General features: G+C 42.5%; 1 protein-coding gene across 2 annotated transcripts in view; it reads right to left on the bottom strand.

Moving 5' to 3' along the window:
• Positions 1 to 349: 349 nt before the first annotated feature.
• The window catches only part of CDH13 (cadherin 13), a 715034-nt gene continuing 691008 nt past the window's right edge, over positions 350 to 24375 (bottom strand). For both annotated transcript variants that reach the window (XM_081201168.1, XM_081201169.1), the window contains exons 12-14: positions 18816 to 19046; positions 16474 to 16689; positions 350 to 3251 (exon numbers count right to left, since the gene is read on the bottom strand). In XM_081201168.1, coding sequence (XP_081057294.1) covers positions 3244 to 3251; positions 16474 to 16689; positions 18816 to 19046 — 455 coding nt within the window. In that variant the 3' untranslated portion in view covers positions 350 to 3243. The remainder of the gene's footprint in view (positions 3252 to 16473; positions 16690 to 18815; positions 19047 to 24375) is intronic.

The raw sequence follows: 24375 nt of genomic DNA, 5'->3' as shown, positions 1-24375 counted from the left end.
CTGACCTGCATTGGTCCAAGTCATGGTTTTTTAATGCGCTGTGGCGCACGACTGGAGGTCCTATGAACATGGCTCAGGTGTCTTAATAGAGAGGCCAGCTTCCCAACTCAAAGGGCTAAGAAGGCTGAACTGTACCCCCTCCCCACTGGACTGAACAGGGAAATCATTGCAGATGGTGTAGCAACATCTGTGTATCGTTTGGCCATTGAAAATATTTGGAGTGGGGGAGCGTGTGTGTTTTTTAAAGGGCCAACATCTGGTCATGGTTGGTACAACAAAGAAGCTTGAGAGAGTGGTTTCCTTTCAAGGCACACTTGCTAGTTGGTGTAAGAGTATGAAAAACTAAATGTGCGGTTGGATTTCTTTAATGATTCATAAAAAGCTACCGTAGGAACAGAGGTATGACATAGAAGGTAACGCTTAAACATACAGCATGGTGTATAAGTTTTTGTTCAAATCCAACCCAAAATATACAGCTGCGACATTCTCTTGCATAAGAAAGCTCTGCAATTCAAACTTTAAATAAGCAACTTTATTAAAAGAGTCTAAGACACTTACCTTACCCCTAGTTACTGTCAAATTCTATTAAAAGCCACAGTCTGTCAATTTAATATACTTCTTTCTCTTTTTTTGCTGATATTTCCTTTGTTATAAAAAAAATTTGGTGTGAGCTTTGTGGATCATTTACAATTTATTAACAAGATGGACGTCTTGGTACAATTAGAACTTTGCCATTTCCTTACATGCTCACCAAATAATACTCCCCCCCTTAAAAAAAGGATTCATATTCATACATAATGAACACCCTTTATTCCTACAGTTTGCAAACAAGTGTGGTTATTTTGCACGGACCAAAAGAAAGAGGGGAAAAAGAGGGAGTTTTCATTGTTAGTTTTCATTTAAACTGTGTGTGTACCTGTGTATGTATGTATATATACTATATTCAAAACAAATTTTATATATATGTATATATTTATATAACAACTTTCCCCCCACCCCACTAGGTGTGCTCAAGTGTCACTTTAATGAGAGCTAGCTTCCAAAGGCATTGAGAGAACTGGTTATTAATAGGCTGTTCAGGAACTTTTTTTAAAAAAAGAGCCACCAATGGGAGATCTTGATAGGTGTTCTCATATGCATGAGTTTGAATGACACTACAGACTCCTCCACCCCTAAAGCTGATGACCGCCTGGTGCCCAACCACTGAATTCTCAAGTGTTTTCATTGTAAATTATCTGAAGGTGGAAATGCTAGATGACGGCATCAGTTTTTTGTCTATAGCAAAGTCAAAGGGCACACCTCCTGATCTCTTATTTATAATTGACACACAGGCTGTGTTCAGTTGTAATGATAAGCCAGCATTTGTGGCTTATTGTTGTTTATTGAGAGTGAACATTCCTGCATTGCTGAGAGGAAGAAGCAAATCCATAAGGCTTGGCATCCCATTACTTCTGAACCTGGGATTGTGGATCCACCCCCCCCCCCAGCCATGATCACTAGCTAACATTTAAGACATGGTTTGCTGTTGGTTTATGGACTGTAGATTGTTAGGGAGCAACAAACTATAATCCTTTGTTTGGATGGTGTGAGAAATCAAGCCTTCCTGATTTGTTCATCCAGCTTGCTCCAGGGGCGATTGGGCAATGTGTGCCAGTATGTTGCTTGTTCCAAATAAGCAGGGTGTGGGTGTGTGGTCTCTTGTCATGTACAAACACGGAGACTTCATTCTCATTGAGATGGAGAACCTGTGTGTGGGCAATACTACTTCACACTGGTTGGTGGTTGTTGTTTTTTTTTGGGGGGGGGGTGTTTCACATGATGGAATGGTACTCAATGCAGAGAATATTCTCGCATCCAAAACCAATCCATGTCAAGGAGGAAAGGCTGGGTAGAACTCTTTTTCCCTGTTGTGTTATTATTCTATATGGAAGTATCCTTTTTCTGCATTGGAATTTTCCATCATGTGAACCTACCGTCTAAAATGGGACAGTTACAAGAGCTTGGCTACCTCACTAAAGGAGTTCTCAGTGTTGGCACTCTGCCTGTGGAACTCCCTTCCAGCTGAAATTGGGTCGTCCCCACTCTACCTATGTTCAGGCACAAATTTAAAACCCATCTGTTTGTTCAGGCCTTTGAGGAGGTGTTAAGGAGATATCATTTGATTCTCTATCAAAATGTCATTGATGTTTTATTATTTGTTTTTTAAACAGGTGTTTTCTTTTAATAATTTTCTACCCCGTGCTCTCTTTGGGAAGGAGGGGCAGGATATAAAATAGATTTTTATAAAACCAGAAATATCTAAATAGATGATCCATCAGCAAGAGCTACTTTCTTTTCCCTAGAACACGGTTAAGTGTTACTTTTCCCTCACCTTCCACAGCAAGCTGAAAGAGTAAAATATTCTTGGTTGTGAACAGGAAGGATGAATTAACAAAAGGTACCTTACCTTTTGGAGAATGGTACCAGACTTCTTTTCTTAAGGAAGTGCCACCAAAGTGGTCATTTCTCATGGTACCACCACAATTTGTTCTCTTTTGGTCGTGCTTCAGAGTAGACCCACTGTGACCAGTGGAACTCAAGTAACTCAGGTGCATTGATTCAACATTTCTACTCTGAGTATGGCTAATATTGGATCTCCCCTTCTATATGCAGCTTACACAGCGTGTTGAGCTATTATTGGTATGTTGATCTGTTACCGAGCCTTTGTGCTGCTATGCTCCATTGACCTTGAGCCTAAGGCGAATGCCATACAAAAGCTAACCCTATTGTATATCTCTTCTCTCTATATAAATATATATACATATACATACACTCATACATATACAAATACTAACCCACAGACAATTTTTTTTTAAAACAGTTGAATAGCAACAAGTCAACAGAGAGAGGGGGGAGGTGGAGTCCTTCTGTAATTCTGCTCCCAGAAGATCAGATTTATGTGGTGTTTTTATTTTTATTTTGTAACCGTTCGGCGAGCAACTACATCAACCGTCCGTCTTCATGGGCGAGGAACCCATTGGTAAAGTCAGACTGAGGCAGGAGATTTTTTGTCAGAAACTTATCGTGCAGCTGGGAGGACAGACAGAGTGAAGTTGCAAAGTGCCACATTTGGCACGACTGAGGCTTAGGAGTGAAGGAATCGTAAGAGTCAAAGGTGATCTTCTGACTGGGATGGCATATCCTTTGCTTGCTTGTCACCATGGCAACTCAATAATGTCAGCTTCAGGTGTCAGCCAGGAGTTCTTACAGACCTAAGCGATGGGCAAATAATGTATGGTTATTAGCAAGCAGGTGACAAATATATATATATCCCTTTTAATCTGAAGGCTTTGCTGACTTGATTGCTTGCACATGATTAAGCAAGGCACATTAAATTACCCATGTTCAGAAGCAATTATTTATGACAATTTACAGCTGGAGGATAAAAGTTCAAAATGTTACACTGGTCAATTGCAGCCCTTGAGTAATATATCTTCAGAAATCCAGTCTAGGAAGCTGAGATGCAAAATGAGAAACAAAGCGGAGGGTGGGGGAGACATTCAGGAAATTGCAAGAGGATCCATAATCCATCAATGGATTTCTGTGTGCTATTAATGTTTACAAGGCATCAAGAACAGAAAGGGAAGGTGCTATTTATGGCCTTTGAGAGAGTGTTCTTGAGCCCAGGTGCTACCACCTAGAAGAGCCCACCACTACCAGCTTTAATTAAAACAGTGGTGGGACATGGAGAAATGTCTTCCAAAATGTTTAACGTCCATTCAGAATAATATAGGAACAAGTGTTCCTTTAATACAGTCATTTAATACTATCATAATACAGTGGTACCTTGGGTTACATACGCTTCAGGTTACATACGCTTCAGGTTACAGACTCTGCTAACCCAGAAATAGTGCTTCAGGTTAAGAACTTTGCTTCAGGATGAGAACAGAAATGGTGCTCTGGCGGCGTGGCAGCAGCAGGAGGCCCCATTAGCTAAAGTGGTGCTTCAGGTTAAGAACAGTTTCAGGTTAGGAACGGACCTCCGGAACAAATTAAGTACTTAACCTGAGGTACCACTGTACCAGAACTTGGGAAAATCCATTGAAATGGAATGTTGGAAGATTCAGGATAGATAAAGGAAAGTATCTCTCTACATATCACATGCTTAAACTATGAAATTCACTCCTGCAGGAGGTCACCAGCTTTAAAAATGGATTAGACAAATTCCTGGAAGAGGAGGCTGCCAGTGGTTCCAGCCACAATGGAGATGTTCTACCATGAACACCAATTTCTGGGCATCACACGTGACGAGAGTTCCTGTTGCACTTGGGTCCTGCTTGCAAGCTTCCCACAGAGGCATCTGTTTTGGTCAGATCCAGCAGGGCTTTTCTTCTTTTATTAAGAATGGTAAGTTCCTTATGTTCTTAAATAAACTCACCCTTGAGTACATATTCAAGATCATTTAATATAGAGTTAACACAGCTTTAACTATCTGGGCATACTCATAATCACAGTAATAACTGCATGGATTTGTTTCATATGCTTAATGCATTTTTATGAGTGAAATGGAGATTTTAATCTGTGCTAGTTACTCCAAGAGTGAGCGGTTGAGCCCTCCCACCCTTTTGGCTCTTGAAGGGGGAGTGATCATAAGACCATTATGTAGTAGGTCCACATTTCAATTTAGCAAGCTGCCATGCTTACGGGGCCATAGCTCTGTGCCCGTTGCAATGCAGAAAGAGAGATGATACCAATAACAGTGAGCTAGAAAGGAAAATGATCTAACTTGGTATAAGGTAGGGATGGGGGAAACCTGTAGCCCTCCAGAAGATGTAGGACTCCATCTCCCACCATCCCTGAATGTTGGCCATGTAGGCTGATGGGAATTGGAGTAAGAACACCTGAAGGCTCAAAACCTTCTCATCCCTTATGCAATGCATGTCTATGTTGTTTTGTGGGACATTGTATCTAAGACCATGACCAAGCACACACACCACTTAGACTTCCAGTAGAAAGAAATTGTATCAGGTAACCCCAGGTGGCTAATTTTCCAGATTAATGGAGTCTGTGAGAATATACCATATTTTTCAGTGTATAAGGCAACATTTTTTCCTTAGAAATAAAAGGCAAAAATTGTGGGTCATCTTATACATGGATAGCAGGCAGGGGGGATTGGTGGCAGCAGCCAGCAAGAGATTGGCAGAGGCGATTGGGTATGTGATTGGTTGCTGCAGCAAGGCCTGCTGATGATTGGCTGCAGCTGTGGCAATTGGGCGGGCGATTTATGGCAGCGGTGAGGTGTGCATGCAATTGGCTGTGGTTGCATTGAGTGGGCAGGTGGACTTTTGGCAAAAAGCATGCAGACATTTGGTGGCTGTAGCGAAATAGGGGTCATCTTATACATGGGGGCATGCTATACATGGAAAAATACGGTAAGCAGTGTCTATCTTTTAAAAAATACTAGTAATGTTCTCCTTACTTTTCTGAAATGTTTTATCATCATTAATTCAAAGATGTTGGGTTGAAGCCAACCAATGATTTCTGCTCATGTAACAAACTCTCCCCTCCCTCACTTCTACCCCCATGTGCCCCACACAACCCTCCACATCTTTTCTGGAGGGCTAGGGAAGCCTCCAGAACAGATTTTGGAGAAGTGTTTGTAGGGAGAAAGGGAGGAGAAGTTCTGTTGCACAAGTGGAAGTCATTCTATTTCTGTGATGACTTGGTTGGCTATAACACAATGTCTTTGTTTAGCTGCCTTCCTCATCAGTTTGCAATGGACCTCTATGCTTAAAGCAAAAAGAAACAAAGACGCTGGGAATTTTTTTAAAAAATCCAAATATTGTTAAAACTGTTCTTATCAGCCATACAGAAATGACAGTCCCAAAGAGAAGGGGACTTATTAGCATGCAAATAAATTCACAGTTGTGGCCTCTATTTCCATTGCGCATTCCACTGATTGCTAAACATATACTGACTAAGCAAGACCCCAATGGTTGTTACTTGTTTGCTAGATAGTTATTGCTGTTTGTTTTGAATAATTTGTATCTGTATCTCTGATACAGGCACATTGGGCTTTGTGTGGAATACTATAATACTACTAAACAATTTGTTTGTTAATATCACTGGTCTGTTACTCAAATCAAATTTTATGCTGAGTTTCTCTAGCTCGGGAATTATGTGATTAGGGTTCCATCATTTTTGACCAAGAAACTATGCTATGTTTAACATAACATTTCTTCAAGAGGAAGATCCAAAATGGTGGTCATCTAAGTCAAAGGTCATCTAAGTCCTCCTGGTAACCACCATAACTTCTGCTTCAATGAAAGCAATAGATCTTGTACTAACCCAAAGCTAGGTACCCTGCACCTTTGGGGTGAATGCGATCTCATCCAGAAGAGGTTGAACGACCCTACCTAGTTCACCAGCATTCTTCATTAATAGTACCTCCATCTTGTAAGTCAGTGGTGGGGAACACATGTTCCTCTGATCATTGGCCATTCCAGCTGGGGTCCAGGGGGCTGGAACAACAGCTGGAGGGCTACAGATTCCTCATCCCTGCACACAGGGCTATCTCAGCCAAAACCTCTGGATGACCTCACCCATTTTAATGTACAGTGGTACCTCAGGTTAAGTGCTTAATTTGTTCCGGAGGTCCGTTCTTAACCTGAAACTGTTCTTAACCTGAAGCACCACTTTAGCTAATGGGGCCTCCCGCTGCTGCCGCACCGCCGGAGCACGATTTCTGTTCTCATCCTGAAGCAAAGTTCTTAACCTGAGGTACTATTTCTGGGTTAGCAGAGTCTGTAACCTGAAGCATATGTAACCTGAAGCGTATGTAACCCGAGGTACCACTGTATTTGTTAACAAGCATAGAAAACAAAACAGAATCTTGTGGTGACCAAAGGTGATGGAGTAGAAGAGCAGTCTCCTAGCACCACTACCTGGATCCAGCCTTCTAGATGGGAACAGAGCCACTAAAGAGTGACAGCTTGTATATCCGTTCCAGCCAGATGGCCCAGAAGGTATCAAGTGCTATTGGGTGATGATGAAAACAAATCAACATGATAGCACTTCCACTGTTCTTTTCACAGCGCAGGTCAAGTCATCCTCCAGAGTAACTGAGGCAGTTGCTATTGCAAAACCAGGTCTTAAGACTGGAATGGACTTAAATGATCAATTTCATTCAGAAAATGTTAAGAACTGAATGAGGCCAACGGTCGTCTAGTTCAGCAATATGTTCTCACAGTGGCCAACCAGATGCCTTAATGTGAAGTCTAAAGGCAGAACCTGAGCGGAAGAGCACTCTCCTCACCTGTGGCTTCCAGCAGCTGGCATTGATAAGCAATACTGCCAATGACTGTGGAGGCAGAGCACAGCCATGAAATCAGCCATCCATGAATTTGTTTAATTCTCTTTTAAAGCCATTCAGGTTGGCTCTAGTAATATACAGTCATTTGGTTGATAAGGATAGATGTTCAGGTTTGCTAGCTGATCACTCAGTTTCTTCAGGGGGGAGAAGCACAATTACCCTCTCTCCAGATATTTATTGAATTAATCTTCAGATGATTAAAAACATGCACTTTCAGCATAAGGTTCAATAAAACCTGACTGCTACTGGGAAGCTGATCAGAATCAAAGTGCTAACAAGACAGTCAACAGTGTTCAGGTTGCTGATTTACCCACATTCCCTCCCTAAAGGAGGATGGGAGGAGGAAATTCATGACTGCTTTTTTTAATGCCAGAGTCCTTTCTTCTATACCAGCGATGGAGAACCTCAGGCTAATCTGGCCCTTGGGACTCTCCTCAGGACACCCCCCTCCCAAACCCTGCCTTACACCCTCTTTGTGTGTCTTTTGGCTAATTGGAATGTGCCCTTGAACCGTGATAATTTTTCTTTGCCTGGGAAAGGGATGTTTGAATATGTGTAGCAACAAGCCTCCTATGCAAATAGAATTGAGAATTCCAGTTGCTGGAAACTGCAGGAGTGGAGAAGGCTCTTGTCCTACTTGCAAGTTTCCCACAGGCCTCTGGTAGGCCACTGTGAGAAGAGGATGCAGCACTCGATGGGCCACTTGCCTGATGCAGCAGGCTCTTATTATGTTCTTGTGAAGGAAAAGGCAGTGATTTTGGGGCTAGCCACCTCAGTGGCGAGTCAAGGAGGGAAAGGGTTAGCTGAAGAAAAGGAGAGGCTACACACTTGGTGATATAGTGATTAATGGGGGAAGGAAGACTGCTTAAACCAGTAGATCTCAGAAGGACTCTGAGGATATGAAAGGCGCTAAACTCCTCTGAGTGAAGAGCTCACTAGGTATTTTCTGACAGCAAGAGAACCCTTAGGACTTTGAAGATCTTTGCGATCCATAGTGGGAGCTCTCACATATATCTAGAGCTGGCAATGTCACCAGTGGCTAATCATGAAAATGCTACTCTGTAGAAACAATATTGCACAATCAGGGAATGCAACTGAAGGTGGGAAGTTGAAAGAAAAGAGAGCACCACGTGGCCTTGGCAGCAAATAAAAAAATCAGCTGGTGTAGCTTTAATTTGGAATGCTGAAAGTCCTCCAACACTGCTGCAGTTTGGAATATCACACACTGAATACTGAATCCCATGGAAGACAAGGAGATAAATTGGGTTAGATAAAAAATTGATAAACTTGAGCAGACTGAAATTGTGATTTTCTGTGGCCTCCCTGCCAGCAGAGCAGCAGCCAAAATTTGTCAAGTAAATTATCTTCTGTGAATTATTGGCTGGTTTTAGCTATAGACTGTTTTAAAACAATTCAGAAAATGACTCGGCAGTCATACGCCTGACATTAATAAACCGCCCAGAAAAGAAACACAGTCTATTACAAACCAGTAATTTAGCTCTGTCAAAACCAGGGAATATTAAACATTTCCCCCATCTCCTCCTCAAGACACACCACATAAGGCATCAAGGTTTAATCTTCTCAAGTGCTGCTTTCACTTCTGAGGAAAAGCTGATAAAAAAACAACAACTGGATCACATAGTAGGAATATTTCCGAATGATCAAGTATTTATGCCTTATGGATACACTTATCTTTCACATTTATTCATCGTCTCTTTCCCTCTTTATGCGGATGTGTATGCATAGAATACATATTTCCTATATGTATTTATTTCTTGTGTGAAATCATCCACAAGTTCCTGGCTTCATCCATTCATTTCAATGGAGTGTAAATTATATAGGATCAGCAAGCTTCACGTGGCTGCTATGAAACTTCTTGTGCAGGGGTAGCCAATGCAGTGCCCTCCAGAAGCTATTAGGCTCCAAGTCCCATCAGCCCTAGTCAGTGTGTGACCCATGTGACGATGCCATTTGCAATCTGACACCTGGAGACTGTCAGGTTGGGGAAGGCTGCTTTGCTCCATTAACTGTTTCCCCAAATTCTGCTCGCTTGAGACTCAAATAGATTTAAATCATCCAATTAATGAAATGTTTAATGGTTTATGTCTTCTGGATTTGTAGACTGGAGGGGGAAATGAGACTATATTGCATCTTAGGTCTTCTGGTTCATTGCTGAAATGGGAAAGAGTGGCATCATCATAAGTCGGGGGCGGGTGGATGCAGAGAACTCACCAGGGGTGAAGTCTTACCAGGAATTGTCACTTCAACTGGAAGGCTTGAGGAAATTAATAGATAGTTAAATACAAGGATATCTTTGAGGTTTATTTGCAATCAGAGTCCTGGCATCTGTGTGATGCGCCATTTCCCAGCACACCTGAGGCCTTTCACACTTAGTTTGACAAATTAATTTCAATGCAGACTCCACAAAACTCATTTAGTCTCTTCACATCGAGTTCAGTCTTTGCCTCCTCACTTTCCGGCAGGGTAATGGAGTGTTTTACTCATCGCTGCCAAAGTCAAACTTTGCAGTTTGCAGACCTGGCTAGACCCCAAGGCAACTTGGAAAAGGGAAAGCACTAAAGGTTGCTTAGACTGACTTCAAAATGACTGAACAATTCTTTGCTCCTATAGCTCATTTCAAAGTATGGTCATACCTCAGGTTAAAGACACTTCAGATTGAGCATTTTCAGGACCCAAAAGTAACGGAACGGGTTACTTCCGGGTTTCACCGCGTCGCTCAAAATGACATCACGCGCACATGCAGAAGTTGTGAATTGTGACCCATGCACTTGCAGACGCGGGCTGCATTCTGCTCAGGATGCAAACAGGGCTCTGGAATGGATCCCGTTAACATCCAGAGGTACCACTGTAGCATTGTGATGCTCGTATCTATTCTAGAATGGACAGGAAATGTGGGGCACCAACTTTTGCGTATGGTAGAACTATGTGCAAATGGGTTCTTGAAATCTATTTCTACATTCTGGAAGGAACATTTCACCCAATTTCTCAAGGGGGCAAGATAGATTTCTAAAGGTATTCACTATTATCTGTGGCTTGATTTTTTCCCCCCATGCTGGCTGGGGCTTGCAGGAGTTGTGTTTCCAAAAATCTGAATGGCACCAGGTTGAGGAAGACTCCTGTTCCAAGAGTAGCTAACATGTGACCCATAAGCTGCTGCTGGACCCCATCATTCCTGACTGTTGGCTGTGCCAGCAGAAGCTGATGGGTGTTGGTGTTCAACAGGGCTGGCACTTTGCATTTTGCTACTTGAGGCAAAATGCCACCTCACTGTGACCTGTCACCACCACCAGGGAGAAGTGGCACTGGTATTGGCACTGATTTCCAGTGAGATCTCACCAAAATCTCATGAAATCTGGCACACTCCATGAGATCTCATAGAAGTTCAGTGAAGTCTCCTGAGATGTCACCAGAAAGCAGCACCGACCCCAGCACCTCTTCTCCATCAGAGGTGGTGGGGCAGGCAGGGTGCCCATGAGGTAGTTGCTTCACCCTGCCCCAATGGGCGGACTAGGCCTGGGGGGGGGAGATATGGGGGGCACAGCTTAGCTGTCCCATGCACCTGTAATGGCTGTGTGAACTCTGGATACACCCTTTCTGTGGGTGTCCGGATTGCACATAATCCCAGCATGTGAGCTGGAGTTCACAAACTGGGAACTCTTTACAGTCAATGATGAATGACATTCTTCATACAGGAAGTGTGTTGCTCTTTTTAGGGCGTAGTGGAAAGCATGGCTCTGCTCCTAAATCAGCTTGCAATTAATTGCTGTACCCATGAGTAATGTACAGCATACTGAGTAGAGGAACCACCAATGCAGTTTGAAGCTACCGTACTCTTGTACAGCAACTGGTCTATGTTAAAAGTCCAGCGAGGCTCACCATACAAATCTTCTTCCCAGAGAAGTCCTCCCAGCACCAACATAACATTGTCATTGTTTTAATGCCAGTAAATTTTTTTGTTTTTGTTTCTCTGGGAATTTGAAAGTGTTAATAACGTGATATTCCACTGCTAAAATAAGTTGTTTTAAATAATATTTATGTATTTTTTAACATCTACTTTGGTCATTAATTGCTTTTGGGCTTTTTTTGTAGGAACTGATAAACACACTGAACAAGCCTAGACAACCTGCAGAGATCTACGTTTGCCTACCCAGAAATTCCAGAGCACATTTTGATCCTGAGGGCCAGTGTGGTGTAGTGGTGAGTGTTTTACTTAGACCAGGGTTCAAATCCCCATTTGGCCATGAAGCTCACTGGGTGGCCTTGGGCCAGTCACTATCTCTTACCCTAAGTTACTTCACAGGGTTGTTATGAGAATAAAATGGGGAGGAGGAGGACTATGCCTTAAGCGCTTTGGGGGGGGGGAGGTAGGATATAAATGCAATAAAACAAACAAAAATAGGGTCTGTATCCAATGTTAGATCTACTCAGAGTAGACCCACTGAAATTAATGGACATGACTAAGGGCAGATCCACACCATACATTTAAAGCACACCCAACTCACATTTAAAGCACACAACTTCCCCCTAAGAATACCGGGAACAGCAGTTTCTTCCTCACAGAACTTCAGTTCCCAGAATCCTTAGCAGCTTACATCTCCCACGATTCTTTGGGAAAAAGTTAGCTTGAAATCTGTGTTTACCTACAAGAGAGCCTTACAGGTGGCATGCAAAATTGTACCTGTTCCGCATTTATACACGCTCTTTTAATATGGCAGCAGCTATACTTTGGAACTTCCTGCCTATTGAGATCAGTCAGGCGCCTTCACTGTACTCTTTTTTTGGTGCCTGCTAAAAACTCTTCTTTTTTAAGACAAGCCCACCCAGGTGTTTAGAAAGTTGATGTGAGTTTCCATCTGTTTTCTAGTCTATTGTTATTTAACTCTTCAAAAGACTTCAATTATTACTGTCAAATCTTTTCATTGATAATTTTATTTTATGATTTGTAAATTGAGTTTTGTTTGATTTATTTATGAAATAAATAAATATATGTATGGTGCAGCTCTGGCTTAACTTAAGTCCATTAAATTTGATGGATCTATTCTGAGTAGAACTCAGTTGTAGAATACTAGCTTTCTCCCTTCACATGGTTGATGCAGCTGGAATCTATCCCATTTACTGCTAGGGGCGGTCATTGCATATGCTGTTTCGGGATTATTTGCCATCCTGCAGTTTTTCAGAGCAGTTAAACTCATTCAATGCCCCCCAACCCAAATAAAATAAAAACCTCAACCACATATCATTCCACTGACTTCCTGAACATATCCCAAGCTTAGATAATAATTGCTTCATTTAAATGATAATACCAAGATGTTTTGTTCTGGCAAGAGAATCACAGAGGGCTCATAGTCGTACTGAATGGCTCACACATTGTGCTATCTATCCTCCATTCCAGATTGTCAAACGTATGCACGCAGGCACAAAATTTGGCGTGGGAAGCAAAATCCTCACTTGACAGAGGGATTTACCTCCCAGGCAGAAGTGGCTCATAAAGTATAAGCACCAAGAGCGAAGCCAAGCAAGTAAGCAGGTTTTTTTCCTCTCCCTCTTTCTGGATGTGCGAGCAAAAATTAAGCCCATAATTTTGCCACCAGTGATGGGGATATTTCATCTGCTCAATACACATTAAGGGTCTCTCATGTTTTTTTTTTTTCTTTTTTACAGCACCATAATCTTTGATTATTCTGATAAATATTTGGACTGTGGGAGAGCTCGTGGCAGCCACCTCCGTGTGTGGAATCGGGGAGAAAGAAAGAAAGAAATGTTTGGCATTGTAGCAAAGTGGTGAAAAGTGGGTAAGAAATCCAAAAGCATAACATAAAATAAATCCTTGGGCTGCAATTCTAACCTCAGCTACCTGAGAGTAAGCACCATTCAATTCAATGGGACTTATTTCTGAGTAGATGTGGTTAGATGGCTCTTTGACCTGATTTCTCTGTTACTTTCTGCACAGGCTAACAGTGGCATCCAATGAATAACTTAAGTCCATTAATTTCAGAGGATCTATTCTGAGTAGAATTTAGTTGGATATACAGTGGTACCTTGGGTTAAGTACTTAATTCGTTCCGGAGGTCCGTTCTTAACCTGAAACTGTTCTTAACCTGAAGCACCACTTTAGCTAATGGGGCCTCCTGCTGCCGCCGTGCTGAAACAAAGTTCTTAACCCGAGGTACTATTTCTGGGTTACGGAGTCTGTAACCTGAAGCGTATGTAACCCGAGGTACCACTGTAATCCTAAATTGTTAAACCTGTGGAAATACTGCAGAAAGCTGCTTTCATTATTGTTGTATCAGGTTGACCAGAGATTAATTGACATCAACTGTGTTCATGTGAACACACAACATTTCAAGGAAGGGGTGGGTCAGGGGTGCATACACAAGACCTGCCCCCAGTTCCTGTACACCCATGTTCCCCATGCCTGCAGCCCTTATCCTATGTTGTTAACAGAAGGCCTGCAGTTGTTGTTGTACTTATGTTCAATTGTACAAGAGTAGAAATCTCCGCATGACCAGCAGAGTCCCCCAGTGAGCAGAGAGTTCTGCTCAGATTCAAGCAAATCAAATTCAGTAGGTCAGGGGCGAGAAGGCATGGCTAATGCACACTTGGAATATTGCAGCTTTAATGCACTGTCCATTGTGTGTCAAGATTAAGGTTACCAGATTTTTTTCAATGAATCCGGGGACACTTTTTAACTTCAATGGATTTTGTATGGGGACTGATTTGTAAATCCAGGGACTGTCCCCAGGAAATGGGGATAGTCTAGATCTGTGGTTCCCAAAGTGGGGTGGTTCTTCCTCTTGGGGTGCAGTGGGGGCACTAAGAAGCAAGAGGGGGGCACTGCAGGTGTAAAGACTATCAGACTTATATCACTGGATCAAGTTCATCAATTTTGTTGAATTAATTGCTTTACTTGGATTTTGAATAATTGTGAAATAAATTGTTACTATTTTGACTTTGTCGGTGTCCTTATCTTCCCTGGTGGGTTGTGCAAACTGCTATTCTGACTGATGCTTTTTATAGGGTAGGGTGAGAGGAGGGCACTTGGAACCGAGAGGGTCGTAGCCTGAAAAAATTATGTAAGTCTAGGAATGGGGGTGGGGAGAGAAATCTGATGCCTTCTGGTTGTTGTGGGACTTAATAATTCTCATTATTCTCAAGACTTGCTCATGCTGGCAGTGGCGTAGCGTGGGGGGTGCCGGCCGCACCGGGCGCAACATTTGGGGGGGCGCGAGTCCAGAGGGAAGGGACAAGTTCCTTCCTCCGCCGGGCTCCCTGCCGCCACCACCAGCCTTGCGCCATAGCGCGCGCGCGCCCCCCGCCGCCGCTGCGGCTGCGCTCCACTCACTGCTCGCAGGAGGAGCAGCCGCTGCAGCAGTGCCGGCGCCGCCACCGACGCCTGGCCGGGCACGGGCAGCCTCCGCACCCCGCCGCCGCCGCCATCCCCTCGGCCCAGCCACAGGCGACGGCTGCTTCTGCCGACTGGGAGGGAGGAGAGCTCCGAGGGGCCTCGCCGCGCCCTGCGCTCCCCAAAACCCTCCGAGAGGAAGCCAACGGGCGGGCGAGGGTCTCCCGGCAGAAGGGGGCGCCGCTGGCTCCGGCTCTCAGCGCAAGGGGGGGGCGAGGACGGAGCACGGCTGGAAGCCCCCGGACCCGGCCGGGAGGAGGAGAGGCGCTCGCCAAGCCCGGATCTGGAGCTCTACCTACAGCCCAAGGAGAGGAGGGGGCGGGGAGGCACCCGAGGGGAGGGGGCTTCGGCTGCCTCGGCCCGCGGGAGCTCCGCAAATAATAAATTTAATAAATTCCTGCTGAGCCTTTGGGGGGGGTCCTTGGCTCCTTCGCTCGCCCCCAGCCCCAGTGGCGTAGCGTGGGGGGTGCAGGGGGGCCGGGCGCAACATCTGGGGGCGCTCGCTTGCACATGAGTGCTAAAATCCATGGGTTAGGGGGCGCAAATTACTTGCCTTGCCCCGGGTGCTGACAACCCACGCTACGCCACTGCATGCTGGATAGGGCTGATAGGAGTTCAGGGCCACAGGCTCCCCACTGCTGCTTTATATACACTGTAATCTAAAACTGTTATTTTTCTGTTGATAATATGCTTTATGCCTTCTCTGAATGAGCATCATTCATTTCCTTGTTGCTTGACTTAGAGCCGAGTCGGCATCTCTGAAATTAAGAGCTGTCATCCATCAGAGGCAGGCCTAGAGTCAACACACAGCACCCTTTGAGGCCACTGCATCCTAGCAAGGCTCCTCAGCACTGTTGCCTCTGCTGAACATAAGGCAGCTAGAAGCTAACTTCCCACACAGATCGAGAGTGACACTGTGGCAGGTGTAGGATGTGAAACAATAGCAGTCAAGTACAACATGCTTTGTACCAGCCAGGAGAAAACTTCCTCTTGAGCTGGGACAAACTTCATTTGCATGTGACTAGATGTGGGCATGGCCTAATCTGGGCAAGAGGAGCCTACCTCCTTCTTTTGCTTCTCTTCTCCATTTTGCTTTTCTACGTGTGAGCAGAAGTGACTGCCTGTTCGCAGTCACTTGGGACTAACTCCCTTATGGGATAGTTCCACATAGTAACCTAAGTCTGCCTTCAGGGATCCAGTTGTGAACTGATGATACAGTGAGTAAACTACTTTTATAGGGACTTTAATAAGATTGTCATGTCTACTCTTTTTAAGAGGGATAAGAAGAGATCTTAGCAGGAATATTATATAGTGAGGCTCAGACAAGCCTGCAACAAGCTACCCGCTGTGCAAATTTAAAATGGGGGAATGTTTGGAACTCTGCTAAGAGATAGAACTTGCTAACGCAAGTTAGGAAGGATATCATCAAATAAGTCTCCTGCCTCTCTAAACATCCCCACAGGAGGTGCCCTGCAGTATTTTGGGAAAATGGCAGCCCATGGCTGGCTGCTACTTCAGCTAGATAGGATCATGGCTGGATGACGAGGGTGGGGCGGGGTGGGATACTGATGAAAGAGGTCCCACGCTGAATGAACTTCCCCCTGCTTCTTCATCCCCATCAGTGGCAAGAACACATCAATCAACAGAACCAGGTTAAGTGTGAACTAACTCTAGTGTTAGACATTTTCGGGAAACTTACAATATAAACTGAAGAGTGAAATGAAGAAGAGGACCATGCTGAGGTGAAGGGTTGAAGATGCGCTGCAGTCAATTTTGTATTTTGTGCAGGAACACACTTGGATTTTCAGTTCTGTATTGTTAATTAGAGGCGGTTTCCCCGAGTCGGTCACCAAGATGGGGATGTTGTAGTTCGCCTTCTTCAAGTTTTGTGGCAGAATGAGCTGGGCATGGGTGTCTGAAATGAAAGAGGAAACAGCAATTAGGGGACATTAAAAAAAGCTTAGACGTCTTGTAAAGATGTCTTTCTCTGCCCAGGTTCTTCCTGATTTGAAAGATTATTGAATTCCTACCATAATCTGCATTTATAGCATTATTTTACTGCTTTTTATAAATGTTGTATCTGTTTTTATACTGCCTTATTGTTTCTATGAATGTTGCATATACCGTTTTGATCTTTTAAAGCATTAAGAAGTTTAGAAATTTTTTCAAATAGATAGACAAATTCCTTAGAGAAATCCACAAATATCAAATTCCTGAAGCATTACCTCCATCACCCATTCTTATGTAAAGAAAGGAAGAAAAATAAGTTTTGAAACCAGTGTAGCAAAGGCAGTTCCTGAACTGCTGCAAAGAATTTAACTCAAAACATAAATAAAATTCTGAACATAATTTAAATTGTGAATAAAACTCAGTTCCAGAGACTAATAGGCACATCAAAAATCACACAAGAATTGCTCTCTATGAAACATAGTAGAAAGATAACAGATGCTGCTATTATTATTAATGCTACTACAGCAAATATAAACAGCTAGGATTCCACCAAGCGGCGTAAAGAGATGGCAGAATTACATCATTAATTTTCTTATTCACACGCAAAAGCAAACCATTCTGATCCAAAATTATTCCTCTTTTGACTCCACCTAGCCAGTGTGCTTTTATGTGTCAACATTTCAACTAAAGCCATATCCCAGCCCTTTGTATATTAACGTTTTTTCATAGCTCCTTCCAAAAATGGGTAACCATTAATTCTACTTCCATGATGACCTAACGTATCAACACTTCTCAAGTTTGTATTGCTATCTGAGAAAATGTTTAACAAAGCTAAACAACATTCTGGCTCTGTATGTTGATAGATCTCAAACCATTACTAAAGCTCAGTGAAGGTCAGAATGTGTCTATTTGCAATCATAATTGAGCAGGTAGAAAGGCATCTGCTGAGGAATGGCTTCAGCAGGAGAAAACATATGACAGTGAAACACTTATCCCCACACCTGCAATTTCATGAGAATAGAAACCCACCAGGTGTGCTAGTCATTGCATTGCATGGGATGGCTGTAATGCACTGAGCTGGTTCAGACTTCCTGAGTGTTCATTTTCTACTAAGGAAGTGGCAAAATTTCCCACACACTGTAACAGAAGATAATTCAACGCACTTCAGAGGCGCAGCAAAACTTAAGGACTCCCTCAGCAGAAATCTGTCAGCCTCTTGACTTCCTTTGTGTCACTGAATTTTTGGACAGCTTTTATAACAGCCTGAGTCAACCTCAGAGCCTATCAGGGAGACTTTGGCCAGGATTTGTGTATTGTGGCCAAAGGCGGTGCTTTCAACAATAGCATCAGAAAATTCTTACTGCTTGGCCATTTCCCACGACCAAGATTTAGTTGGACTGTCTTCAGGTTGTATTTCAGCACATTGGTCCCACTTTCAAATGAGCTTCAGGTGCTTTGTTGCTTTTCAAACAAAACAGGGGCACTTGAATGAAGTGGGAAGCTGCACATCTGCCACACCATACAAATAACACAAATTGCTCCCCACAAAAATTCCCGGGAAATGTAGATTTAATGGTGCTGGGAAATGTAGCTCTGGGGAAAATGGTATGCTGCAACCATGCAAAAATTGTGCTTTACATATATGGTGTGTATGTGTCATCAAAGCTTTTTTGTGAGGCGGAGGCAGACTTGGAAGCATAACACAAATCCCAGAAGGAAGAAGAGGAAAATATGAAGAAAATGCTTAGTAACAAAGTTTAATGCTGTTTGGTACTACTGGTATTGCTAGCTAGGGATGATGGGGGAGGTAGTCCAAAAACAGCTGGAGACCCAAGTTTGGTATAATATATTGAATTGGAATCTCAGACATAAGTACTGAGAAATTTTTAAGGATGACCAGTTTTTTATATAACAGTTAATTACAGATAAGAAAGTAGCCTTAGATATAATGGAAATATCGGACAGAATGGTTGAGAAATTTAACAATGATCCATTTTGTGGATAACAGTTGGGATGGATAAAAGGTGTGGGGAGGAGAGAGTACTTAAAAGATTGAATAATGGAAGGGAGTACTATTTCTAATATACTTACTGTTGATTCTTGTGATTTTCCATACTTTATCTTGTCCAGACTGCTTGCTCAACTCAAATTTAAATGGTTCGGCATTAGGATGAATATCCTTGTCTAAGGCTCCAAAGATGACCTTCACATCTTTCGCATCTTCACAGACAGATGAAACCGCTTGATAAAGAGAGGGGGCGTTGTCGTTAACATCTTCCAAAGTAATCTGCAGTGTCCCTGTCCCTGTTGCAGGAGGGCTACCTATGGGAAAAGTAGCAGAGTTTTGTGAATTGGACATTTATGTACACTGTACAGTGGTACCCTAGTTTATGAACTTAATCCGTTCCGGAAGTCTGTTCTTAAACCAAAGCATTCTTAAATGAAGGTGTGCTTTCCCATAGCAGCGGGGGACTCAGTTTACAAACGGAACATACTCAACAGGAAGTGGAAGGTGTTCTTATTCCAAGGCAAAGTTCACAAACCAAAACAACTACTTCCGGGCCTGCAGCATTCTTAATCCAAGTTATTCATAAACTAAGCTGTTCTTAAACCAAGGCACCACTGTCTTGCATGATCAAGACATCCATCAGCCAATGCTATACATTTTAAATGCTGTGTTTCCTTCTGGTGAGCATTGGCCCGTCTATATGCACACACTATTTTCATCCCCACTACATTCTACCATTGGCAACTATAATCATCATCATCATCATCATCATCCATCAATAAATCAGTAAATATAAGAGAAATGAAAAAAGCCATATTGTGGGTAAGCATTACACAGAGCACTAATAGTGCAATCTTACGCATGTTTGCTCAAACTGTGAAGTCAATGGGGTTTAATCACAGGTGAGCATGCAATTAAGGGCAATTTCAAACTAAAAGTAATTGCGTAATTCCTGGAACTGACCTTAGATTAGCCTTACTTGGAGGCTCCAATGACTGGGTTTGTGGTTAGGTACCTTGCCAACAGCTTTTTGAAAACCAAAGTACACTGTGCCACCTGGATCATCTCTAACTATATGCTTGTTGACATTCTCAAATAAAGCTGATAGCTTAGTGAGGCAGGACTTGCCCTTGCAGAAGCCATGCTGACTCAGCTTCAACAAGGCTTATTCTTCTATACGCTTGGTTATTTTATCGTTAACAATATTTCCCACCAGTTTTCCAGGGACAGATATTTCTGGGACAGAAATGCCCTTGCTGCTGACATCTTGCTCTCTCCCAGTCTTTTTCTTCACTCTCCCTCCCAGGGAACCTGCATCAGACACGCCAACAGGTGCCTTAAAAAATTGCTGGTGATAATACATTCCTATTTTCTCCAGTGTGAGCCTATCCACCCCCCCAGCTCTTTATTGGAGTGGAACTTGAAGCTTTCAGAGGGCCTGGGATGCGACTGTCTTGGTAGCTGTTGACATCCACCTACACCCATAGCAAGATTGTTTCTTCTCAGTTTTGTTTAGAGAGGTAAGAACAGCAGCAAAACAGTGGAGAATGAGCACTATTCTATTGAAGAGTGTGTGTGTGTGGGGGGGGGGAGAGAGAGAGAGAGAGAGAGAGAGAAAGAGAGAGAGAGAGAGAGAGAGAGAACAGGTTTCATGCAACTGACAGCCAATGCACTTTACACCTATGCTGGAAGTAACCAGACACAGAGGTTGAGAGGGTAGTTTATACACCATGCGGTCAGTGCAATCTGTCACTCAGTGTCTGAAACAGATCCCCTGGAGGTACTGTGAGAACCATATAGACACTTGTCTTCTGGGAGCAGACGTAAGACCAGCACCTCATTCTACTTAGGCCAACAAAGGGCTGACAGGTGTTTTCCATCAGTTTCCAAAGTTGATCCAAGGGCCTTATATAAAGGTGAAAAGTGTGATTTCTCATTACTACTCACTTTTGCCACACGCACGCTCTTTCGAAACAACTGCTTTCAAAAGTAAACGCATGCACTTGCATGTATCTTCTATGTGCTCTTGGAATATTTCCTCCACTTCAATAAAAATAATACAAATTGCAAAGCATTCACACAGTATTGGGGGTGGGGAGCAAGTGCAACGGGCTGTGGATTCCTTTGTGCAACAGACTGGAAGTGTAGGTAGGGAGGGCAAGCACAGGCAGTCCTTTCAGTTTCATCTTATAACTGTCTCCATGCAGTCCATGGTTCACATAATTCTTTTTCCATGTGATACATAGGTTCATATGTGAATGGAGAATGAAATGACTTCTCTGTGCCGCCACCAAGACAAAACATTCTCAAACAGTAAGGGATCCTCACATCTCTTAGCTACAAATGACCATATAAATGCAGAAGGCACAGACACAGCTCTGGGGGTACTATTAGTGCACTGTTAGTGCATTGAATCCATCAAACATGCTGCTGGCTTGCTCTGATGTGGTGTAGTGGTTAACAGCGATAGACTCGTAATCTGGGGAACCGGCTTCACGTCTCCGCTCCTCCACATGCAGCTGCTGGGTGACCTTGGGCTAGTCACAATTCTCTGAAGTCTCTCAGCCCCACTCACCTCACAGAGTGTTTGTTGTTGGGGAGGAAGGGAAAGGAGAATGTTAGCCGCTTTGAGACTTCTTCGGGTAGTGATAAAGCGGGATATCAGATTCAAACTCTTCTTCTTCTCTGAAACAGTGGTTACTGTTGTCCTTTGGGATTGGGAGGGTTAAAGTACAGAGACCAACAGTAGTTTGATCCAGAGCTAATAGTGGACAGAGCCACCTGCTGATTGGTTGTTCGTATGAAGGCAGGCAGGTGGGGGCTGGATGAGGAGGCTGGATGAGGAGAACAACACAATGTCTGCCACATCTGAATGCCCCATAAGTCCCAAAGTCCCAAGAACCCTGCTGGAGAAACAGGCATGCCTACAAAATGGCTCCTGACAAGTTTGGCAGGAAAAGGGGGGAAATAATGCTTTCTTTCCTTAGATCTCAAGAAATCACTAACTGTAATAAAATATTAGTTGTTAGGATGATAAATTATCCCAAGGATGACACCTCATCTGTTACAGATACATACATGCATAACAAAGGCAGAATTGTCAGAATTCAAGACTCTCTCATCACAAGGAGTAAAGGGTTGAATTCCTTTTAATGAAAAAGAAATTATTTCTCCCCCTTAGTGCTGGACTAATTGAATTTTCAAAAAGGCTCCTATACACCCCCCCTTTTTTTGTTCTTGATATATTATTAAGCCATGTCAGAGGAGAATGGATGAAAAAACAGGCATTTGAATATTTGAAATATGATCATAAAAGACAGTCTTTCATGCACTTAATTAAAACACTATCTTTAATTCAGTGTATATTATTTCCACTGGGCTGATACTATTTTCTGCTATGCCCCCTTTTTTATCTTATATTAACAAAATGTCGCATTCTTTTTTAAAATTTAGAACCCAATAGCATTACAAATCTGGCCCTGTTTCTCCATCTGCAGATACCATTTTCATTTGCTCTATCTTGTTTACATGTCATCTTTACCCCCTAAATGTTTTAAGGATCCCTCGGCTAATATGTACAATACAAGGAGCAGAAAATTGCCTCTTGTGTGCTCTGGTGACTTATCATCCATGTGTATTATTTATAACCAATTACATGAAATACACCAGAATTCCAAAAGGAAAACAAGCAAATGTCAAGGTCATAAACTATAACTGGTTAGCAACTTTGCAGCAAGAAATACATCAAAAGACAAGCTAGAGATAAACAGACACATCCAGAGCTGAATTAACCACTAAGTTAACTATACTATAGTCTCATTATTCGTTCTATTGCAGTTATAAAAGTGTATTTAGGAACTACCTAAATAGCTTTTCTATAGCTATTCTGCCTGGCCTTCAATTCGAATCAGCCTGATCTTCTATTCCCTTTCCCTTTTCTTTTCTATGGAGAAACCCTTCTGGGACCCCACATTTAAACTCTTCCCTGGTCTCCTTGCTGGCCCTAGTAGGACCAACTTGGCCAGTTAGCCCTGGTGATCATTTGATTTTATGGATTGGGGTTTCCCCCCCCCAAAAAAAAATGACCCCTGAATTTTTGAATTTTATTGACATTGATGCTGCATTTATGTTGTATTTTATGCTGTTTTTAAGTCACATTTTAATCAATGTTTTATATTTGATGTTAGCTGCCCTGAGCCCAGCTTTTAAACCGGGAAGGGCGGAGTATAAATAAAAACTTATTTAATAATAATAAAGACATGTTAAATATATACAGTATATGAGACAGTTGGATCAAGTCAACAAAGAGAAGGAATTATCAAGAGTAAGTTTGACATCTTCGTAAGGATGACAGAACGTTTTTGTAATAACAGTATTTAGGACTATCAGCCAATTTAAAAAAAGTCTTAATCAACTAACCAATTAAATCTGCATAAATTGGCATCTTTAAAGAAAAGTTGCTTGAAATGTGTGGGGCATGCTTACTCAACTGGGGCTGGATTAACAGTGCAATCCTATACATAACTACTCAGAAGTAAGGATGAAGATGCATTTGCCATCTAATTTGCAGTTCCTGAAACAGGATGTGAACTGAAATGCAGATATCCTTTGAAATGCAGACTTCTTGGAATTTTTCACTGCAGTTTGCCAACCAAAAGAGGCTGCATTAAAGTTGATGTGTTTGAAACAGGGATGGTGCGAGGTTTCAAAATATGTGTGTGTGTTGGGGGCGGGAAGTGCGCAGAAAAAATTATACATGAGCAATATATTTGGAGAAATGGCTTACAAAAATGCATATATTAGGGAATGTGCGTACAAAATTGTGCATATGAGGACACATGTGCATTTTCGTGCATATGGATTTTCAATATCTTTTTAGTGCAAACTGATACAGAAATGCACTTTAGATTGCAAAAACGAGCAATTACTCAGAAGTAAGTCATACTGAGTTCAATGACACTGGCTTCCAACTAAGTGTGTACAGGATTGCAGCCTAAGCTTTTTGCATTTAGGTCCTCTGAAATCAATATTTACACTGATTAACTTAAGTCCCATTGATTTCAGTGGCACTTGGAGTGCAGTTAAGTTAGTCTGACTCCAGCCCATTTTATTTTTATATGGTGAACATGTCACAGAAAACAGAATCTAAAAAAAAAAATGCTTCCTTCCTGCTTTTCCCATGTGAAAGGGAACACCTCTTTTAAGATGTCATCTGCAGTATTTTAAGTACTTAAATTAAAGATATATTGTTACTTAATCAGCTCCTTGAATTATTGGGGTCACCTTTTTAATTAATCAAAAGGTTTCTTAGCACTTAAATGCTGCACCCCACCACCACCAATATGTCTATGTGTGTGTGTGTTTTGTACAATGCTACAATGTTGTTGAATGCTATAAATGCTCCATGTAAATAATAAACAGATTTCCAGTCATTTATAAACCACTTTTAATCGGGGTGGGGGTGGGATCTAGCAAAAGTTAGCAGGATGCTAACAAAAGTAAAGTAAATTTTTGACACCAACAACCAGGAAATATAACACTTCAATAAAATACTAGCCTCCTTGAGTGTTTTTGCCTGCCTGGAATGTGTCCCTGAACTCTTAACAATTCCTCTTGCTTGTTTGGATACAGGATAGAAAGGGG

This window comes from Podarcis bocagei (assembly GCF_964188305.1).
Source record: "Podarcis bocagei genome assembly, chromosome: 7".
NCBI lineage: Eukaryota > Metazoa > Chordata > Lepidosauria > Squamata > Lacertidae > Podarcis > Podarcis bocagei.
This window is presented reverse-complemented; position numbering and strand designations above follow the sequence as displayed.